Source organism: Ictidomys tridecemlineatus, chromosome 9 (genome assembly GCF_052094955.1).
Source record: "Ictidomys tridecemlineatus isolate mIctTri1 chromosome 9, mIctTri1.hap1, whole genome shotgun sequence".
In the NCBI taxonomy this organism is placed as follows: domain Eukaryota; kingdom Metazoa; phylum Chordata; class Mammalia; order Rodentia; family Sciuridae; genus Ictidomys; species Ictidomys tridecemlineatus.
In genome coordinates this window covers 3,271,390-3,291,881 of record NC_135485.1, presented here as the reverse complement: position 1 = coordinate 3,291,881, position 20,492 = coordinate 3,271,390, and the positions used below count along the sequence as shown (strand labels likewise).

General features: G+C 62.4%; 1 protein-coding gene across 17 annotated transcripts in view; it reads right to left on the bottom strand.

The window, feature by feature from the left end:
- Ablim2 (actin binding LIM protein family member 2) overlaps positions 1–20,492 on the bottom strand; it is a 135,598-nt gene that overhangs the window by 43,219 nt on the left and 71,887 nt on the right. For 7 of the 17 annotated variants that reach the window (XM_078020950.1, XM_078020952.1, XM_078020955.1 and 4 more), the window contains exons 7-13: positions 18,787–18,874; positions 16,426–16,484; positions 11,819–11,875; positions 10,410–10,487; positions 5,026–5,172; positions 3,593–3,625; positions 1,401–1,521 (exon numbers count right to left, since the gene is read on the bottom strand). In XM_078020950.1, coding sequence (XP_077877076.1) covers positions 1,401–1,521; positions 3,593–3,625; positions 5,026–5,172; positions 10,410–10,487; positions 11,819–11,875; positions 16,426–16,484; positions 18,787–18,874 — 583 coding nt within the window. The remainder of the gene's footprint in view (positions 1–1,400; positions 1,522–3,592; positions 3,626–5,025; positions 5,173–10,409; positions 10,488–11,818; positions 11,876–16,425; positions 16,485–18,786; positions 18,875–20,492) is intronic. The other 10 variants (XM_078020951.1, XM_078020958.1, XM_078020957.1 and 7 more) reach the window with 3 other exon arrangements.

Genomic DNA, 20,492 nt, shown 5'->3' with positions numbered 1-20,492 from the left:
ACTCACTCATTCATTCACTTACCTACTCACTCACCCACTCACTCACTCACTCACCCACCCACTCACTCACCCACCCACTCATTCATTCATTCCTCACTCATTCATTCACTCACTCATTCATTCATTCCTCACTCATTCACTTACTCATTCATTCACTCACTCACTCATTCATTCATTCACTCACCCACCCACTTACTCACTCACCCACCCACTTACCCACCCACTCATTCATTCATTCCTCACTCATTCATTCACTCACCCACTTACTCACTCACCCACCCACTTACTCACCCACCCACTCATTCATTCATTCCTCACTCACTCATTCATTTACTCATTCATTCATTCACTCACTCATTCATTCATTCACTCACCCACTCATTCATTCATTCCTCACTCACTCATTGACTTATTCATTCAGTTACTCATTCATTCATTCACTCACCCACTCATTCATTCACTCACCCACTCATTCATTCATTCCTCACTCACTCATTGACTTATTCATTCAGTTACTCATTCATTCATTCACTCACCCACTCATTCATTCACTCACCCACTCATTCATTCACTCACCCACTCATTCATTCATTCCTTACTCATTCCTCACTCACTCACTCATTCACTCATGCACTCATTCATTCACTCACTCATTCACTCACTCTCTCTCGTCCCCTCTTTTCACACTTATTGGGCACACTTATTGGCACATTGCAAAGAGCCAATGAAAGTGACTTTGCAAATGAATGACTGGATTTTTCCACCAGGTTTGCTCACATCAGCGCTGTCGTCACAGAGGTGGAAATGGGGTCATGCACAGTTGACCAAGGAAACAGCCTGGAAAGATCCCTCAGAGAGGCAGCGTTCCTGTGCACCCCTGGGCTTGGACGCTCCAGGGGCCAAGGAGTCTTAAAGCTGAGGTAGAGCAACGCACAGCTGGGTGCAGGCTGGGACGAGGTGACATGGGTGGAGGGGGCCCTCCATGGGGCTCTGCCCTGACCTCATGCCAACTTTCCCACGAGGATGGCTTTCCCTGCAGTGACTAATCGAGCACAGGGGACATGCTATGCGTATTCCGACTCTTTCTCTGGCCACTGATTTTCCTCCACACTCAAGTTTCACAGCCATCCCTGCCCTTGTGTTCTCCTGCCTTCCTGTGACACGTGCGCTCAGCCACCACTTCCCGCTGTGTGCTTCCCGGGTGATGCTCTGACCAACGGGTACCTGGCTGCCTCCACCCAGACGGGAGTAGGCCCTCTGTATACCACTAACTCCACCGGCCACCCATGGACAGTCCCACCCTCGGCCATGTTCCTAGCTGCATAAGAGCCCACTTTGTAACCACGAAAGCAACCACAAGGACAGTCTCGTTGGAGGCTGCGAGCCAGGGGACAGAGTACCTGGACGGCTGTAGTGCTGGGGCGACCGTGAGGTCGGGGTGTAGCGCCCAAGGCTGACAGAGCCGGTGGAGCTGGGGCTGGAGGTCCGGCACTGCTTGTAGGACCGGTCATCTTGGTCCCCCTGGGAGGGAAGACACAGCTCGTGAATCCCTGAGGTGAGAGCACACCCCCCTCACCCCCCCTCACCCACCCCCTCAGCATTCGTCCCCCTGGCCCCAGGGGCTGACTCAACATGCCCCCAACATGAAATCCCCCTGCTAGGCCCCGTCTGAAGGGCTGGGTTCAGCCTGGCCATGACGCTGACAGGCCCCTTGGCCTAAGCATGGCCCCTGTCCCATCAGGCACCGCGGCCTCCCCTCTCTAGGTGCCTCCTGTGAACTGAGGCTCCAGGGGGTGGCGGGCCCCCAGCTGCCCCTGCACCCTCCACTCCCCCAGCCCTCCCAGCACCTGGGCTCCTTGAAACAGAGCTCGAGAGCATCGAGAGCCTCTAGTGCCAAAGGGACAGGAAGAGCCCCTGTGGGCCCAGGCCCAGCCGGGGGGACCACGGGCACTGATGACTGGCCCTATCCAAGCAGGAGGACTGCTGGGAGTGGTCAGTGGGCAGTGGAGGCATGGGATGGCACGGTCCCGAGGCGGGGGGAGCAGCCTGCCCTAACCCCTGCAGCGTGGCCCCGTGGCCTGGATCATGCCAGCCCACCCAGAACCCTGACGAGGGCTGACCGCTGTTCCACCCCTCGCAGCACCACCAGAATGAGCGGGGGCTGGTCTGGCGCTCATGGCTGCCCGGCCATATTCCTGCCTGCACACCCCGTCCCTCTCACGGGCTCCCTCTCCTGCCCGGCTGGAGCCCCTGCCACCTCTGGCATCCTCTGCCAGAGCCCCTGCCACCTCTGGCATCCTCTGCCAGGCCAGCCACCAGTTGTGCACCTCAGGCTGTCCTGTCTCCTGGCCACTGCTGGTTGGGGAGCTTAGTGTGAGCTGGCCTCTGGTCTGCCGGGTCGCTGCAAACCTGGACCCAGGGGTTTGAGGTCTGATGCCCACCTGCAGCCCATTCCGAGGCCAGGTGACCTGTCTAGCCATCTGCAGCAGCAGGGTGACATGGCTGCCCCTTGCCCCCAGTGCTGTTTCTAAGGGCAGACTAAGGAGCCAGGTGAAGGGACTGGACAGGGACTAGACAGAAGATTCTGGCTCCCCAGAACTACAAGGAAGGAGGGGAAGGACTGGGTCCAGCGAGATAAGGAGACTCCGTCTCCTGGGAACCCGCTGAGGATGAGCGGGCAGGAGGAAGGTGGTCCCAGTGAGGGCGCCCAAGGCCCCAGGGCCAGAGTGACCACCAGAAGCCCGTGGGCTGTGTAGCCTCCCATTGACCAAATGTGTGCTTGTGTCTGCAGGCACCTTCTGGGGGGCTTTGCCACGAGGCTGGGCTCGTTCTAGAGCGTGCTGTCCAGCGGGCCTTGAGCTCCTCGTGGGAGGAGCCGACGTCCCCCTCGGGGTTTCCCTGTGTGGGTAACGAGGTAGTGCAAGGATGGCCAGCTGGGCCTGCCGGAGGTCACCCGTCAGAGGTCACCGTGCTTTAGTGACTTATGGAGCATGCGTGATGACAGTGGCTGGTGGACAGCTCCTAGGGGCCGGTGAGGAGATGAGGCCTGGAGCCCAGGGGACGGCACATGCTCTGCACCGCCAGCTCTTGCTGTCCCTTGCTCACGGGTCCTGTGATACCCCACCTGCCCCTCCCTGCACCACAGTGCAAGCTGCAGCCTGGTGGGCTACAGTCCACCTCACTGACCAATTTCTGAGAAACAGGAATGTCCCAGACGGCTAAGGAGAAAGGTTTTTGCTACAGAGATGTTTCCAGAGTGTTCCCTGCAGGGCCAGAAGATCCCGTGCATCCTGCTTGGGCATGAAGTGAACCTGAACTAACCCAGGGAGCCATGACCCAGACCACAACCCGCTCAGGTGCTGCCGTGTCCAGGCGTCCATGAGGGCGGGGCTGGCAGGCACAGGAAAGCATGCAGACGAGGCGTGATTATAAAAATAACCAACACTAAGTCAGGTGCCGAGCTCTGGGGGCTGAGGCCCAGGCTCTGCGGCCAGGAGCCCCGAGGCCCTCCCAGGGCGCCATGGCTGGTTATCTTTATAACAGATGGGCAGCAGCACCATAGCAAACAGGGCACAGGCAGGAGGGTGGTTACCTCAGTCGGCGTTGGCGAGAGCAACTGAGGAGACTGTGGACACAACAGAGTGACCTGTCAGCACTGTGACACTAGGCACTACTTTGGGGGTGAAGGGGTGGTTTGGGGACCGGCAGGCAACACTGGGTCAAGGTGCACCTGGTGGACGGACGTGAGCCTCCACACGGGAATGAACCCACCCCAGGAGACGCAGAACGGACCGCAGGACTCTTTTGGAGAAATGTGGTCCAGGGCACCTAGAGAAAGGGGCTCCCAGGCTTGGAGCCTGGCTTGGCCACTCGCCATGCCCCACCGCTCTCGAGACACACTTCTTCCATAACGGAAGACTGCAGGCTCAGGACACCCGCCACACTCTGTGTGCACATCACCAGGTTTTCTCTGGAAGGAGGGGAAGGGGGCCAGGGGAAAGAGAGTGACAGGAACCTAGGGCCGGGGCACGGGCAGGGGGTACAGGTTGGACGCCCCTGCCTCACCCTTCCTGGGGTCTCTCAGTAACAGTGAGGCTTGTCACCACACTCTCAGGCTCTCGTGGTCAGCAGGGGCACCTGCTATCCCTGAGTCATCTCTCTCCTGTTTGGCCCTCAAAGCCCCGCAGCTGTGACCTGAGCAGGTGCCTGGTCACACCAGGCCCAGGTTGGACTTCCCTGTACCCACCTGCTGTGCACGGTGCCCTGGGGCTCAGCCCTCATTTTCCTCATTTTGAGAAGTCACAGAATGAGGAGGACCAAAGGAATCATGCTTGAAAGGACCTGGTGTCCCTGCCCTGTGAGCACCTGTGCCTGGCTACACGCGGGCTACACGCTCAGGCCCGCGGCCCCGCACCTCGGCCACAGGGACACCGAGATCTCAGAGTCACAGAAGGAGCAGTGAGAACCTCCAGTGAATCCAGGTCAGATGGAGAAGGGCGGCCTCATTTAGAAGTCACCAAGTAACAGAGGATGCTCCAGCAACACTGCGAAGTAATTCCTGGTCACCAGGGGGTGGAACTGGCTCGGGAGTCACCAAGGAGAGTGGGAGCTTGCTGGCTGGTGGGGCTGGGTGCAGCCAGGGAGTCCTGGCCAGGAAAACTGCATTTCCTGCTTCATGACAATACTCCAGCACTCAGGAGGAGCCAGAGACTCTCAACCAGGTTCTATCCCTTCCCAAGGGCAGCCTGTTCTGCTGCCTGCTGCCTGCTGCCTGCTCCCGCTCCTGCTCCCGCTCCCGCTCCCGCTCCCGCTCCCGCTCCCACTCCTGCTCCTGCTCCTTTAACGAGGCTCTTGCAGGCCCTTCAGTGAGGGGTGCTTAGAGCCAGCGCGCTGAGCACTAGTGAGTGTGGTGTGGCAGGTCACCCGAGGGCATGGGGAGCCCGCAGAGCGGAGGACACTGGCTGGATCCCATCAGAATGCCCCTGTGAGGGAGGCTCCTGCCCACGGACCACGCTGAGGCCGTACCTCGCTGCAGCTCTGCCTGTCGCCCGCGCAGTGGCTGACGTAGGGCGAGTAGGAGATCATGTCTGGGCGGTCGATGTTGTAGATGGCCTTGCTTTTGGGAAGCGCGGCCAAGTCCCTGTAGTCAAGGATCTCGTCTCCAAGCTTCGCCTGAGGGAGGACAGAGCAGAGGCAGGAAGTGACCCGTGTCCCAGGTCCCAGGTGGCAGCTGCCCCAAGCCCAGAGCCGGGACACTGCCCAGGGGCAGGGGACTCAGCTGGGACAGCCTGCCCCGTGCCAGCCTCCAGAGGGCCCTGCGGTCCTGAGCACGCTCTCTCCAACTGCATCAACAAAGGGGCTCCCAGGCGGAGAGGTCGAGACCCATGAGTCCGGCACAGGCCTGCCAGACGGTGAGATGCAGGACAGGCACACGCATGTGCTCACACACACACACACGCATGTGCTCACACTCACATATGCACACAGGAGCCAGTGCATGTCTATGCTCACGGAGGACGCACAGTCTGACTGCAGAGGGACACGTCCCTACACGGCACCTCTCCCACATGGTAGTGCACACTCATGCACACCCACAATCAGGCACCCACAAGCCCACACACTCAGTCCTGCACTCACAGCACATACCTGAATATTGGCACACGTACTTGCACACACGGACCCCCTAGAAACTTGCATGCACACACACGATCACCCCCACACCCACCTGTACCTGTCTGTACACAGACACACACACGCACACACACTGGTGCACGCACCTTGGCACGCGTGAGCCCGGGCATCTGATGGGTGGGCCCTGGCCCCCACACACCTGCCCACAGAAGGTGCTCACCGGGGCTTGCCAACCCAGCCTGTGGTGCCGCAGGGCTGCTCTCAGGGTGCCCGCCTGGCCGCCTGCCACCTGGTCCACTCTGCCCACCTGCCCCCACTCTGCCCTGTGCTGGCACACTAGCTCCAACGCCCGCCCGCCCACTGCCTGGCCCTGGGTGGTCCTTGGGCTGCCCGGGGCACTTTCCAGCCACAGGTGCTCTGATGTGGACACTGCTGGCCCCCAGCAGCCTGCTCAACACCTCTCCTGCAGGGTCTGCAAGAAGACACCCTCAGTAGCAGCAGCAGGTGACACATAGGCTGGACCTGAGACAACTACCACCTTTTACTGTGAACTCACAAAATATCACAGCAGGTCTGTGACAGGAACTCTCACAGTAACTCCTCATGGCAGATGAGGAGCCCAGAGAGGTTGGACAACTTGTTCAGAGTCACGCAGCAGGGGCAGCATGGTGCTGTCTGACCCGAGGGTCTATGCTTTTTGCTGTTGTGCTCCCCTGTCCTGTCCTGCCGCAGGGGAGTCTCCCTAGCTCACCCCATACTCCTGCAGCTCAAACCCAGGCAGCCCTTCCTCAGGGACACTGTGAGTCCCACAGGAGCCCCTGAACGAGGGCTTCCTGCCCCCAGCCTGCTTGCCCGCAGCCTCTCCCCACGCCCACGGTGTGCTGTGGCCAGACCCCCCTGCGCCATCTCGAGAGCCAGCAGCACTGGCTGGCCTCCCGCAGCAAGCCCACCCTGACGACAGGCGGACCCAGGCTCTGCCAGGACTCCGGGCCTTTGGGCCAACCAGCTCTTTGCATGGCCCAGGGCGAGAAGGAAGCCTGATGTCTCCACTCTGGCTGCTCCTCCTGGAGCCCAGGACAGGGCGAGAGACCCCAGGTCCAACCCCGAGCCGTCCACGGGCGGTCATGGTGGTCAGCCTGCCGGCATTTTCCAGGCGTCCCTCACCTTTGGGGGCAGTAGGGAGCCAGAGCCCAGGACCCGGGGTGTGGCCCTCCTGCCTGCTCAGCATGGCCCCCTGCTCCCCGCTCACACCGCCACCCTGACCCCTGCAGTTCCCATCACTAGTCCATTCCTCACTGGGGACTTGCTCTTGCTGACCCCTTCCCCTGCCTGGCCTCCCGCCTCTCAGGCTCCAGAGGGCCTCCTCGGGGCCCTTCCCATCCGGAGCTGTTTTATTTTCTTCCTGTCGGGAAGGGACTGGTCTCCGTCTGTGACCCAGACAACACTAGAGGGTCCCCGGACCCCACTTAATCCCTCATTGAGCCCCTGCCCCTAACTCCAAGCTTGTCATGGCCCTGTGCTCAGGGCAGCCTGGACTTAAAGTCACTGCAGCGTTTGCCAAAGTCGGCAGAGCTCTGGGGTCTCCTGTAGAGGGGACGCCCGCTGGGTTGGTGCGTCACTGGACCGCAGTGAGCCTCAGCGGTCACGGCTCCAGTAAGATGCCTCAGACCTGAGTTTCTCAGGTCACTAAGAGGCCATGCCCCCCACATTCACCTCCCTCAGTCACCCGTCCTCTGGGCTTCCCCTGAGTAGCCACAGGGCCTGGGAGGCACCTGGCCCCAGGCTAGTCCCCTCCGTCCTCAGGCCTCCTGTACCTGCTGCAGCCTGAGTGGCCATGGAATGAGCTCACCCTCCTGGGGCCAGGCGTGTGTCCTGCACCCAGCCAGGGCGGGCACCCCCAGGGCTGGTGGGCTGCTGGATGTGGATGGCCCAAGGCCGCCCGTCCACAAACACAGACAGCCATGGGGTGGCCCTGTAGCCCCACGGCCTCCTGTGCCCAGGCTCCCAGGCTTGCTCCTCCCTGGGAAGGCCACTGGGCGGGTGGACAGTGCTTTTCTCAGCTTTCTTCTCCCCATACTCCATCTAGCCAAGAAGCCACGCCATGACCCTGCGTGACCCCACCGTCACCACGAGCTCCTGCCACCGCAGCACAGGCCACTTGGTGCTGGAAGAGGGCACACACTGTTTGTGTGACTCCAGTGTTGACAAATCACACCAGAGAGAAGAGGCCCTCGGGGAGTGTGCACAGCCTCGCCCTGCGTTCCCGAGGGGCGGCCACGGCACGCACTCCCGCCTCGTGCTGACCCCAGACATGAGTGGTGGGTGGATGTGCATTACTTGTGTAATAGAGGAGGCAGTGGACAGATCATCGTGAGAGTCCCCGCCTGCTGCCCCAAGTGCAGGTCTACAGGAGACGGCATAGCACCCCAGGAATTCTGCCACGCGGACGTGATGGGGGACCATCTCCGCCTGCCTGGGGCGATCAGAGGAGACAGCGTTTGATGACCAGCATCCTGGCTGGCAGGAGCTGGCACTGGTGTCCTGTGCTGCAGCCTGAGTGGCCATGGAATGAGCTCACCCTCCTGGGGCCAGGCGCGTGTCCTGCACCCAGCCAGGGCTGGCACCCCCAGCAGGGATGGAAAGACAAGCCAGGCCCCACTCGGAGCCAAGAGGGCTTGTTCCAGCCGGCCATGTCCCAGGAAGGAGTTCAAGCACAGGGATGGCCCACTGCCTGATCTGGGAGACAGACTGGGGCGTTCCGGCCTGTGGGCCTCCTGGGCTCTGGGAGCTCCTGGGCAGTGGTGTCCTTGCTCAGATGCTGTGTGAGAGGCCAGGCACCTGTGAGTCTGCAGCTCTCTGAGCCACCCCCCGGTACAGGCCAGGCGCCCACCTAGTCACTGGGCTCTGAGGCTGAGAGAAGGCTGCGGGGCAGGGCGTCCTGGGGCCTGGCTGCCCACTGTTCACAGCCAGTGCTTGCTCATGGTGTCAACCTAAGAACCAGTAGTTTAGATCTGGGGTGCTGGATACCATCGCATCTTTCACTGAAGCAGGCGCAGGAGGCTCCGCCGAGCTCAGACACAGCGTGGACACTCTGGCTGGGAAGTCCTCACCCACCAGAGTCCTGCACCTTTCCTTGGCCCCCATCCCACCTGAAGCCAAGTGCTCAGTGGACTAGAAGTCCCTGGAGGACACGGTCACAGCCTAGCCCCATCCCAGCCGGGTTCCCTGGGCCGGGGGGTCTTGGAGCTTGGCCGTGCTAGCGACTACCTGGGAGAGAAGAAAGGACCGCGATGGTGGTTTTAGCTCAGAGCAGCAGAGTCCCTGGAGACAGCCCAGACATCGGATCAGGGAGCCTGGGTCTGAAGCCCAGCCCTGTGTGGCCTTGAAAGCGGTGCTGGGACATTGGAGGCTACTGTCACCACTCGCTGCCTGGTTATGTGGTCACTACATGATCCAAGCCCCTTGCCAGGGCCGTTACTCAAGCACACATTTAGGGAGCAGATGCTATGTGCCAGGCCCCTGGTGCCATCTGGGGAGCACCTTCCACGGGCCAGGCCCTGCGAGGCACTTTGCAAACATCGTCCAACGTACATCCTCAGTCCTGACGAGTAGCATCACTCATGACGATGACGGTGGCACTGAGGGCTGAATCCCTGTGGTGCAGTCCCAGCTCCCAGGACTCTGAATGCCACTGTTTGGGGACAGGGCCTTACAGCGGTACTTAAGGTGGATGAGGTCTGCACGGTGGCCCTAATCCAGTAGGCCTGGTGTCCTTGTTAGCAGAGGCCATGAGGACACAGACAGGCACAGGGTGACCCCGAGGGGGGGAGAAGGCACTGTCCAACAGCCCGGGAAAAGGGCCTCAGGAGGAACGAGGCCTGCCCGCACTTTGGGCTCCAGCCTCCAGAGCTGTGAGATATTCCGCCTCCTCGTCCAAACACTCGGTCCCAGTTCCTTGTCATGGCCGTGGAGCAAGCTGGCGGAGACTCCTAACAACGCCGGCAGTGAGCAGTCCCTACGTCCTCCTTCTGGGCCAGGATCTACCTCAGTGAGCCCTGGACAGTGGGGGCAGAGTCTCCTCATCCTACAGATGACCGCCAGAGGCTCAGAGAGGAGATTGTTTCACCTAAGGTCACACAGCAGGTTTGATGACCTCACACTCTCAGAGGAGATGTCCCCAAAGGACCATGGTGTCATCACCCTTCAGGCCAGTGACAGGCCATAGTTACCCAAGGGAAAGAGTGTTCGTTATCATCACCCTTAAGAATTATAGCAGGAGAAAATCTGTGTCCCACCACTGCAGAGAGGAAGGGTGGGGAGAATGCAGAGAAGAGCCAACCGGACCCTCCACGCTGCAGGGACCTAGTCCTGGCCTGGCCGGCAGGGGCACTGCAGAAGTGACTCGTCCCATGTCACCTGCCATTCTGGGTAAGGGCAGCATAAGGGGCTGGACTCCTTCCCCTGATAAGCCATCCCCCATGTGGCACCTTGGGGCTCTCCCAGGGACAAGTTTTGCTGCGTGACAAGTGGTGTCAATCTCTCGCTCACAGGTTTCACTTTTGCCCCTCCCCACGTGCCGCCTGGCACACCCCGACGCCATCCATGGGGCTGGTTTACACCACTGTAGGTGACATCCCTCTGCCTTCTGGTCACCAGAGAGCTGGGGTCTGATCCGGGGGACTCGGCCCCAGGAGATCTGCATGAGTGAGTGCCCAGGAGAGGAGCCAGAACACGGCCTCCCCGCCACCCCGGGGCGACCGCACCCAGGCCCCACTTACGTAGATGACGCGGCTGGGAGACCCTGAGGTGCTGGAGGCGGGCACGGAGACGATGCTCTCCGAGGAAGTCCTGGTGTCCTGGGGAGAGAGCGGTGGAGGCTGAGCAGGGTCCCAGCTGGACTTGGGCGGCCACCACTCTGCAGCAGCGCCGCCCACCAGGATTCTCGTTTCTGCCTCCCCTGGCCGGAGGGTCCTCACCAACACACAGGCTTGGACGAGCGACGGGAGGGCCACGGCCAGACAACACGGCAGGCCACACGGGGACAGGCAAAGCGGCCCACGGCCTGGTGGCTGGCAGCGCTCGGGGGCTACCCTGCACAGAGCCTCCCCCGTGGAGAGGGCGAGCTGTGCCCTACCCTCTGCCCATGCCAGGGCGTCCTCTTTCACCACTATCCACTGTGTAGAGAGGTCGTCCCACCTGGGCAGGGTCGGCGTGTGGCCTCTCAAGACGCCTCCTGATGTATTGGCAGCCTCCATCATTGGCAGTGCTCTCTAGCTGACCCCGTACCCCTGGCCACCACCAGGGACAGCTGCTCCTAACCCTCAGGGTTAAGCACCTTGCCACCAAGCCCTCGGTGCCTGGGCTCCAACTGCTGGGTGCCTGAGACCTGCGCCACCTCCCCTAGTGGCACTGGGCCCCTCCTCCCACCCGCTGCTGCCCGCTGCTGTCTACTTCCTCCTGTGCCCCTCTGGCTGTAGCTGGCATCTGTCCCACCCCCGGGCCACCTCCCGCCTGGCTTCCCCCGCCTCCTCCTCACCCCACCTGGTAGGAACTCATCTCCCTCCAGGGTCTCCCCCTCGGAGCCAGGAGCCTGGGCTCCTTCTCCCTGCAGCTGGGTCCTGCGCTGAGGCTCCCGGGGGCCTGCTGCTCTTCCTGCCTCCTGGTACTAACGGGTCTGTTCCTGACCCGCCCTGATGGTCTGTCCAGTCCTGTCCCATCTGCCCACAGTGCCCTGTGTTAGGGACTGAATTGGGTCCCCCAAGTCTCCATGCTGAGGCTCTAGCCCCGAAGGCCTCTGAGGGTGGCTATGTGGAGACGGTCTTTCAGAGGGACTTCAGGTGAGGGTCACAGGGTGGCCCTCATCCAGTCTGCCTGGCGTCCTCAGGAGAAGAGGAGATCACAACACAGATGCACACAGAGGAAGACATGTGAGGACACGGGGGTGCTGACCACTGCCCAGGAGAGAGGAGCCCGCCCCACCCGGCCCTGACCTCGGACGCAGCCTCAGAGCTGCAGGTCGGGGGCCCCCCGTGGTCCAGCGCCCAGCGCAGGGCCCTAATACGGAGCCCTGGGAGTGCGCAGGGCGAGCCCCAGACCCCAGCACAGCTCCTGCACTCAGCACGACACCAGCAAGGACAGGTGGACACCAGGACCGGGCACAGCCACACACGGCAGCGCAGGCACAAACCTGCAGGGCACGAGGCGTGGTGCCCGGGCGGGCCTGGCTGCAGATAGGGCTCTGCATCTAGAGGGAGAGAGGAAGGAGGGCAGGCATGAGGCTCAGGCGCAGCGCCCACCGCGTGCCCTCGGTGTGCTCCTCAGCCACCTGTGAGGACCATGCTGGGCCTTCCTGGAGCCCTGCCCTCTCCTGCTGCACACCAGGGACTCAGGGCCTGCCTGACCCTCAGACCACAGGCTTCAGAGCTCAGGTGGCCCAAGCCCTCGGCCACTCCAGCACCTCAAAAGACCCCTCTGCTGCTCACAGGGCAGGCGGCCCCATTTCCAGACCATAACTCAGGCTGCTCTTCCCGCGGCCCCTGTGGTGGGGCTGCGTCCCGTACTGGCCCCAAATGTCTGCACCAATTTCCTGCTTGGGCAACACCTTGAGTCAGCTTCTCTACAGAACGGAGACCCCAGCAGGGGCTTCCCATCTCTGAGGCTAGCTCCTGTGAGTCCTGAGTTGAGGTGCAGCTGGACCTCACTGCTCCCCGCAGGCTGGCTCAAGAGGAGGCCCCAACAGGAGCTCTCCCTTGACCACTGACTGGCACAAGGTAGGACATCCCTGCCCCGCTCACCAAGCCCTGCAGGACCAGGTGCGGACATCACTCCCGCCTGAGCATGGGTCGCGGCATGTGACCCCTCTCTGCACCCAGCTCCCTACTCTGCACAGTGGGCAGAGGGCAGCGGGCAGGTCCTGCTTCACGGTCAGCCAGGGCACTTAGGTGTGGAGTGAGGCTACTGTCCCCAGTGTGAGAAGGCAGAGCCATTCTGATTTCCCCTCCCCACTCCCATCTGCCGTGTGGAACTTCACAGTGAGATTCAGCATCGTGCCTTCTCCAGGGCCAAGTGACAGCGCCTCGTTCAGACCCAGAGAGGTGGACGGGTTGGAGCTCACCAGCTCCAAGACCTGGGAATGCAGCCGTCCCACGGCTGTGACTGGAGAGTCTCCGTAAGGACACGCAGGAGTCTCACTGACTCTGACCCCACGACCAGGCAGGGCCGAGGCGCAGGGCGAGCTCACTGTGGAAGAGGCTGCGTCTCGGCACCCGGGCTTCCTCCGCGGCTCTTGCTGACCTGCTTTCTGGGGGACCTTCTTGCTCAAGCCCGTCTGCCTTGCTCAGTGGCCCCCAGTCTCTGACCACCTCTCAGGCTTCCACTCTCAGTCAGCAACTCAGCGCCCACACCAGGGACACTGCTTGGATTTCCAGAGAGAAGAAGAGGTGCCACACGGCGGTCACGGCCAGTGGGGCCAGCCTGGCTGGCCAGGTCCTCCTCTGAAGTCACCAGCCCTGACCAGAGCTGGAGCTGTCTAGGCAGAGCATCCCTGTGGCTCACTCTGACGGGCCACTCAGCTCCAGCTTCTCCGTGAGCTCAGAGGCCCGGCCCTGCCATGGCCCCTCGCCTTCCTCCGTCCCTGCATGGCACCTGCTGCTCTGACTCACGACCCAGAGCCCAGGACTGGCTGAGCATGGAGGCTCAGCCCCAGGAGGCCAGCTCTGTCTCCTGCCCAGCTGGGTTGGGCTCTTCTGTACCGCAGAGCAGCCGGTCTCACGTGGTCCCCTCACTGGACATGGGGCCCCCAAAGACAGGGAGCCCATGCGTCTTAGCATTCCTGGGCTCCAGGCAACCAATTCCAAAACCCACGCAGAGGATACTTGGGGCTAGGTGTTGATGATCACATGACCAAATGCCCAGGGAGACCCCGGGACAGAGTCACAGGACCAGCCCACACACATCTCCCCTCTTCTCGGGGCCCCAGCCTCATGGTGGTGAGGGGCAGCCAGGCAATCAGGTCCTTGAAGGGCCCAGGTTCAGGCCTATTTCCTGGACAGGGTGGATCCAGGGCCTCTGGGGGTCCTGGGACCATATAGACTGGTGGCAGGGGCACTGTTACAGAGACAGCTAAGTCACTCAACCCCCCGACAGGCGGGTACTCCTCATCTGGCTTCCTGGTAACACGGGAGCCAGTCCACCTCAGTGGCTCGTGATGCAGATGCCCTCCTCGGGCTGTGGCCTAGCCACCACGGGAGGTGAGTGGCAGAGGACGGCTCTCCTGCCCTAGGCCAGGCAGCCATCGTGCCCAGGAGAACTGGCCTGGCCCTGGCACCACACCAAGGGAAGCTCTGCTGGGTGCCCACTCACCCTACAGCTGGCTGCAGGCAGCAGCCTCCTCCACGAAACAACTGGCCAGAAGCTCTTCAAACAGGGCCAGGAAGCCAACCCACCTGCCCAGGCCGGGAGGACAAGGACCCCTTGGGCAGCGTCCATCCCTTCAGGGGGCCTCCCCCTGGCTGGCCGGGGCTCAGAGGTCAGCATAGCTGCCCTTGATGCTGAGGCTGCTACTGCTGCCAGCCCCCACCCACTTGTAGGAGCACGGCTGGGGCCTCCACCAGGTCCATTCACCTGGCCCTGGCAGGGGTCCCACACACAAGTGGTCAGCACCCTGTGGCCAGGTCAGGGATGCCCAAGAAGGCTCAGGTGATGACTGATGAATGAGCCACTGAGAGGACGATGGGGTCTCTGTGGGGAGTGCCCACTGCCTCCAGGCTACGGAGGCCCAGCGGGGTCTGACACCACACCCCAGGAGGCAGAGGATTGGGACCCATCCGCAGAGCTCCTCCCAGAGGACAGCTACCGAGGAGGGACCCAGGACCCCAGGGAGCTGCCCCACCTGCGCCTCCTCCCAAGGCCTCTGTCCATCCGTCCAACCTGACTCCTCACGGCCACTGCTGATCTTGCTCTTGGTGGCCCGCTGGACATCCCACAGGCTTCTCTCTGAGAGGCCTGGTCTGGACCCCGTCCCTGGTCCATGGCATGCCCTGAACACCAGCTTCCTGCCCACAGGGGTGATGGCTAGTTCCTGTGTCCCCACCACGTGCTGCGGTGGGTCACAATGGCTCCGCCCCCTCAAGGTTCCCTGGCAAAAGGGCTCAGGAGTGATGGGTGGTGGACTGGACGAGGCCTCGAGACAGCCCTGACGGGCAGAAGCGGGGACCCAGGGAGGCTGTGCTCCTGAGGCTGCACCAACACGTGGCCTGAGCTGTGGGCCACACGCCCCTGGCCAGACAGGCTGGGCCCTTGGGGCACCTGGCTGGCCCTCCTCCCTGCCTCCCGGGGCCTTTGCCCACTCTCTGGTTCCGTGCTTAGTCAGCAGGTCCTCACTGGGGCTTGGCCACATCCAGGACAGGGAAAGGGCCTACTCTGGGCCCAGGGGAATGGAGCGGGCAGAGCCCACGTGTGTGTGGAGTTGGGGCTGGTGACGAGGACGTGGGGTCAGCAGAGTCTTTGGTGAGTGACTCCCAAGGTGGCCTTTCAAGCCCAAAGTAGGAGTTGGCTGGGCTGCAAGGGGCGGAGAGGACCCTCCGTCAGGGGAAAGCATCTGCAAAGGTGCAGAGGCAGAAAGGGCAGGGTGCAGGAAGGGCCGCGGCGTAGCAGCCTGGTTGGGGCGTGCAGAGCTCCTCCTCCTCGAGGCACCACCAGCCTCTGGGCAGTGCCTTGAACTGCCTGGCCCAGGCCTGCCTCGGGTCTTAACTGCTGGCCCAGGGGCTCCTGTTCCAGTGCTCAGCCTGAGCCGTTTGGCCTGGAGGCCTCCCGGGCAGCTGTCCAGAGGGCTCCCCTGTGGTCGTTGCTCGTGACCTCTGTGGTTTCCCCAGTGCTGGGCCACACCAGCCCTTGTCTGCCCTCTGCAGGGTGCCCATCCTGCCCTCCCAGCTGCCTCAGCTCCAGCAGGGCGAGGTCCCACCCGCTCCAAGCTGCACCCCGTGCCTGGCGCACAGTTGGCACTGTACAGGTGAGAATCTGGCCCTTCCCAGAGAGACCCTTAGCCTGTGCCCTTGGTTTCTGAAGGTCATCTTTGCCCTCCCTGATAGGAGCACCTTTGTTCATGGAGAGACTGACCGTGCCTGACTGGCTTAGGGTGGGGGGTGGCCACGGCAGAAAGACCAGCCACGTGACTGGGGTGTGGTGGGAGCCAGGGTCCCGTGACATCAGCTGACCTGGCACATGGGCCATGAATCAACCCATCACACCTGTGTCACAGCCCCAGGAAAGTCTTGGGGGGTCCAGCATGGTACAGGTGGGGGTGAGGGGAGGCGTCCTGACTTGGTGGGGAAAGGGCCAGTGGGGGCTCTGTGCCAGGAGCCCCCTGGACTCTGCTGGTGTGTCTCCCTCTTTGGCTGGTGTCACTCCTGTCCTTCCCTGTGCTGGGTGGTGACCAGGAGCAGCCCAGCTCTTGGTGAGGGCTGGGAGCCCTTCCACTAAACCATCAGACTTGGGGGCAGCCCTACGTTTGCAGTTGGTGTCAGGGTCAAGGGTGACCTTGGGGACCCCCACTGTGCTGCCATCCCCCGACTTTCATGGATGAGTGAGGAGGTCCGCAGGGCCGGTACAAAGACCCCTCGAGGCCCTTGCCGGACCTGCATGAAGGCTCTCCCGGGACACCTGCTCACCCCTCCCGCCCTTGGCCCCTTTTAGGCCTGGCTGCCCCCCCTGAGGCCTGGGGCACTGGCCAATGCGTCGGCAGGAACGGAGACCGTGCCCCGATGGGGGTGGCATCAGAGACGGGGACCCACCAACCTTGCTCTTGTCTTCAGTTCTGGCTGCCTGCCGACACGCCGGGTGCCAGATGGAGGAACCTGCCGGCAAATTCCCAGGAGCAAGCGGTTAGAGGGGGGCCGCCTCCCGCGGAGACGTCTGCTCGCCACCCCCAAGTGGCCACCCTCTCCCTGGTTGGTGCCGGGCCTCTGCCCCTGGAGGCTCAGAGCCCAGTTTGGGTGGAGGCAGAAACAAGGAGCAGAGGTGCCACTGTGTACTGAGCGCCCCCACGGGAGGCCCCAGCGGACATGGGCCTTTGGCATGGCCTCGTGCTCAGAAGCAGGACCCAAGAAGGGCATGCGGGCGCTCCTCAGCTGACCCAGTGGGCAGACCCTTGGGGGCACCAGGTCTGTTCCGCAGGCTCCAGCCCCGCCCTCCCCCATTCAGGCTTCGGGGCTCGCTGTGCCCTGGGTTCCTCACGTGGCTCTGCTGGCACCACACCAGCTGCCACGCCATCCCCACAACAGGGTGGCCCAGCGCCCCACGTCCTGGCCCTCTGCTCTTGTCCAGGGCAACCCGACCTCCCCAAAACCCAGGCTGCAAGGATGTGCTGCTGCCACCCGGCAGCTCTCTGGGTGGACTCAGTACTGGGCAGAGGTGACAGTGAGCGGGGCCTAGAGGACTACATACGCAAGGTCAGCCAGGCCCACAGGGTGGGACGTAGGGGCCCTACTTCTAGAGCTGGACACTGGGTTCTCCTCCGGGCTCCTGGAGCCTCAGCCCAATCCATGCTCCCCTGCCCCTCCCAAGCGCCCTCTGCTGGCTGCTGTGGTCCCGCCTCTCACCCACTGTCCCTGCAGCAGTGGCCATGTGCAGGCCACAAGGGCCTGGTCCAAAGGAGGGGCTTACATAGCAGTGTGGGATGAGGGGACTCCATCCACCTCCTGCTACAGAGCTCCCCAGGGTGCGTGGAGGAGCCCAGGGAGTGGGTGTGCCTCCTGGGCACCCTCAGCCTCCCTGGGGAGCTCTAAAGGGAGGTGGGTCGCGGGCACACGGTGCGCCTGTCTCCGACCGTTTTTACACTTACAGAAGTACTCGATGCTCCTTACCAAAATTATTAGAAACTGAAAATGTCTAATTGCTGGCCAGCTTCCAGGACACGGGCCTGCGGCAGCCCAGGGCTCAGAGCACGTGCAGTCTCCCAGGGATGGACCCAGGGCCTGTGCGTGCAGGCAAGCTCTGACCCACGCTGTACCCAGCCCGTCCCACGGCTCCCGCCTGACCGTGGCCTGAACATGCTCCCATGAGGAAACGTCACCAGAGGTGCCATGGAGGCCCGTGACAGTCTGCAGTAAGGGCAGGTGGCCTTCTTCACACATTCTCCCCGGGGCTGCCTTGCTCGACCGTGGTGTGGGGCTTGGGGCCCTGCTCCCGAGTCAGCGTGCGGAGCCATGGTCTCAGGTGAGGACACGCTGGGGGCTCGTGAGATCTGGGGGCAACTTTCCACTCTCCACCCCACAGGGGATGAAGGGGTGGCCGCCCTGGGTCTCACCAACATGGTGGGAGAGGTGGTGTCTAGGTCAGGTTTCAACCCAGGCTCCTGGGTCACCAGCTCTCCCTGACCCCCTGTTTACTGGGAGAGAGCCATTGAGGTGGCCTGGAGACCCTGGGGACAGCAGACCCACACGCCAGGGCTCCGATGACAGCATGATTCTCTGTCAAACTGAACCTTGATCTGACATGCAGGACCACCAGGCACAGGGCCACCGGGCTTCTGCTGCAGGGTCCCATGGTCAGAGAGCAGAGCTCCAAAGCCACCAACCGGATCCAGTCTCCACTGTGCAGTGTGGGAGGCCCAGGGTGCCAGAGAGCCGACAGGCTCAGCCTCCCTGCAGGTCCCTCTGTGGAGGTCCCGTGCCAGCCAAGACCAGAGTCATGACAGCGTCCTTGTTCCCCAGAACTGGGTGGCTCTTGATGCAAGCTCGTGCCCCTGAGCTGCTGCCCAGCACCGCGGTGTTGGCACCAGTCCAGCCCCGTTGTCTGGGAGCAGCATTGACTGTGGGGGCCTCCTGCGGAGGAGCCCGGGCTCTCCGGGGGAGCACAGGACCCCTTTCAGGGCCCTGGGGTACAGACACAGGGAACAATAGGCAGTGCCGGGGACGAGGCTGTCCTGTGTGACATCACCCCATGGTCGCCTCAGAAAGGGAGGTCTGTCCGACACACAGCCTCCACGGGCACGCTTCGGTGGCCGAACGCTGGAGAGCAGCTACCGCCAGCTCCGCCTCCAGCCCTTGCCTGGGCCCTCCACCCATGGCCAGCCCAGCTGGCGCCCAGCCCGTGGCCTGGACCCCACCAAGGGTAGCCTCTGATTCTGGGGCCCGAACTGCATGTCTGAGTTATTACCTTGAAGATACATCTCCTCGCCTTCCGCAAACATCTGGCCGCACCTGACGCAGAGCGCGCACGAGGGGTGGTAGTGCTTCTGTCCGGCCTGCAGGAGAGCACACACAGGTTTCTGCTGCAGGACCCCTGCTGGGCCACGGCACTGGGTGGAGGAACCACCCGCCCTGCACTGAGGTCCTCAGGGATCCTGGACAAGCACCATGACCAGAGCCCCGCACAGCCTCATCCAGCAGCTCCCCAGGCCACCGGTCCTGCATGGAGGCAGGGCACCCCTGGGCTGGGCTGTGGAGGGGTCGGGCTCAAGGGAGGCTGGGCCACTGATCCTCTGCCTCTCAGGACATGGAGGGGCACAGGAGGGGCACAGGAGGGGCATGGGGGATGGATGAAGGAAGAGGGCAGGAACGAGCAGGCAGCACGCCCCGGGGGGGGGGGGGGCGGGGTGAGAGATGATGAGCCGTGATGTTGGTGATGTTCTTCTCGAGGCTCTGATTCCTCAACTTACTCAATTAGCAATTTCTATTTTTATAATTCCTAAAATCCATTAAACCTGATTATAAATGTCAATACTGAAACAACCTGCACAGATCACCCGAGCATAATGAGATCTGCCTTATTTCTGCATGAATCACACCAAAATATCATGTTCACTGTTCCTCGTGCTGACCATGTGCTGGCCTCAGGCGAGGCGGGCAAGCCAGTTGCTGAAGGCGGAGGGACGTCCCCAAGCTCCATTCTTACCTGAAACGGGAGGCAGCTGGTGCCCACCACCCAAATGTGAACCTATGATGTCTCTGTCCTGCGAGAGCGACTGAGGAGGGCACTTCCAGCCTCCCCCTCCCTCCTGACCCGGGCCTCTCCCAGGGACCTGGAGAGGAGCCCAGGTCATCCCCCCTGTGTGGGGCCCAGTGTGGCCAACCAGCTAGCCCACTCGGGGCTTTGGGCAAAGGACCCTTCCAGGCACCATGAGGGCCCCACCCTTGTCCTGCTGGCCGTCCATCCCCAGGCCTCTGCGCACGCTGTCCTTCTTGCTCCCCCAGCTGCTGCCCGGAACGTTCTCTCCCGGTTCCCACGCCTCTTCCTGGAAAGCCGTCCCTGAAGGTGTCCCTGACTTGGTCCCTCCCACCCGGCTCACGCTGCTCGCCATCATCCTATAGACGGTGAGCCTCGACAGGGCACCTGGGCCTCTGGGATCACCAGTGGCCTGCTCTTCTGGTCAGAAGCCTGCACCACAGTGCCTGGCCAGAGGGTGATCAGGAGGTCTCAGTGGCTCACACGGTGAGTGGTCAGAGGTGCCCACTTCCCAGGCATGAATGTGAGAAGGAAACCGCTCTGCATTTCAGAAGCAGAAGTTGACTGCTGTCGACTGGTGTCACCACTGATGACACGGAGCTCAGATGGAAAGCCCCTCCTTCCTGCACAGTCTGTGGCCTCTGGCCTTCCCTGCATCCACCCCATCCAGGGGCCCCCATGGCTTTTGCCACAGAACTTCTGGGACAGCTGTTCGGGGGGGGGGTGCATCCCCCAGGGCAGAGGCCCGCGTGGCTGGACGCTTCTCAGCAGCAGAGGCCATGTCGCGAGAGCTGGCGAGGCCTGTGGAAGCAGGTCATGTTCGGATTGTTGTAGCCCTGCTGTGCCCGTGAGGTGCCTCATCAGCCCCTTTCCACAGGAGACACTGCGCACGGACGGGCAGGCGGGAGGTGGGATCA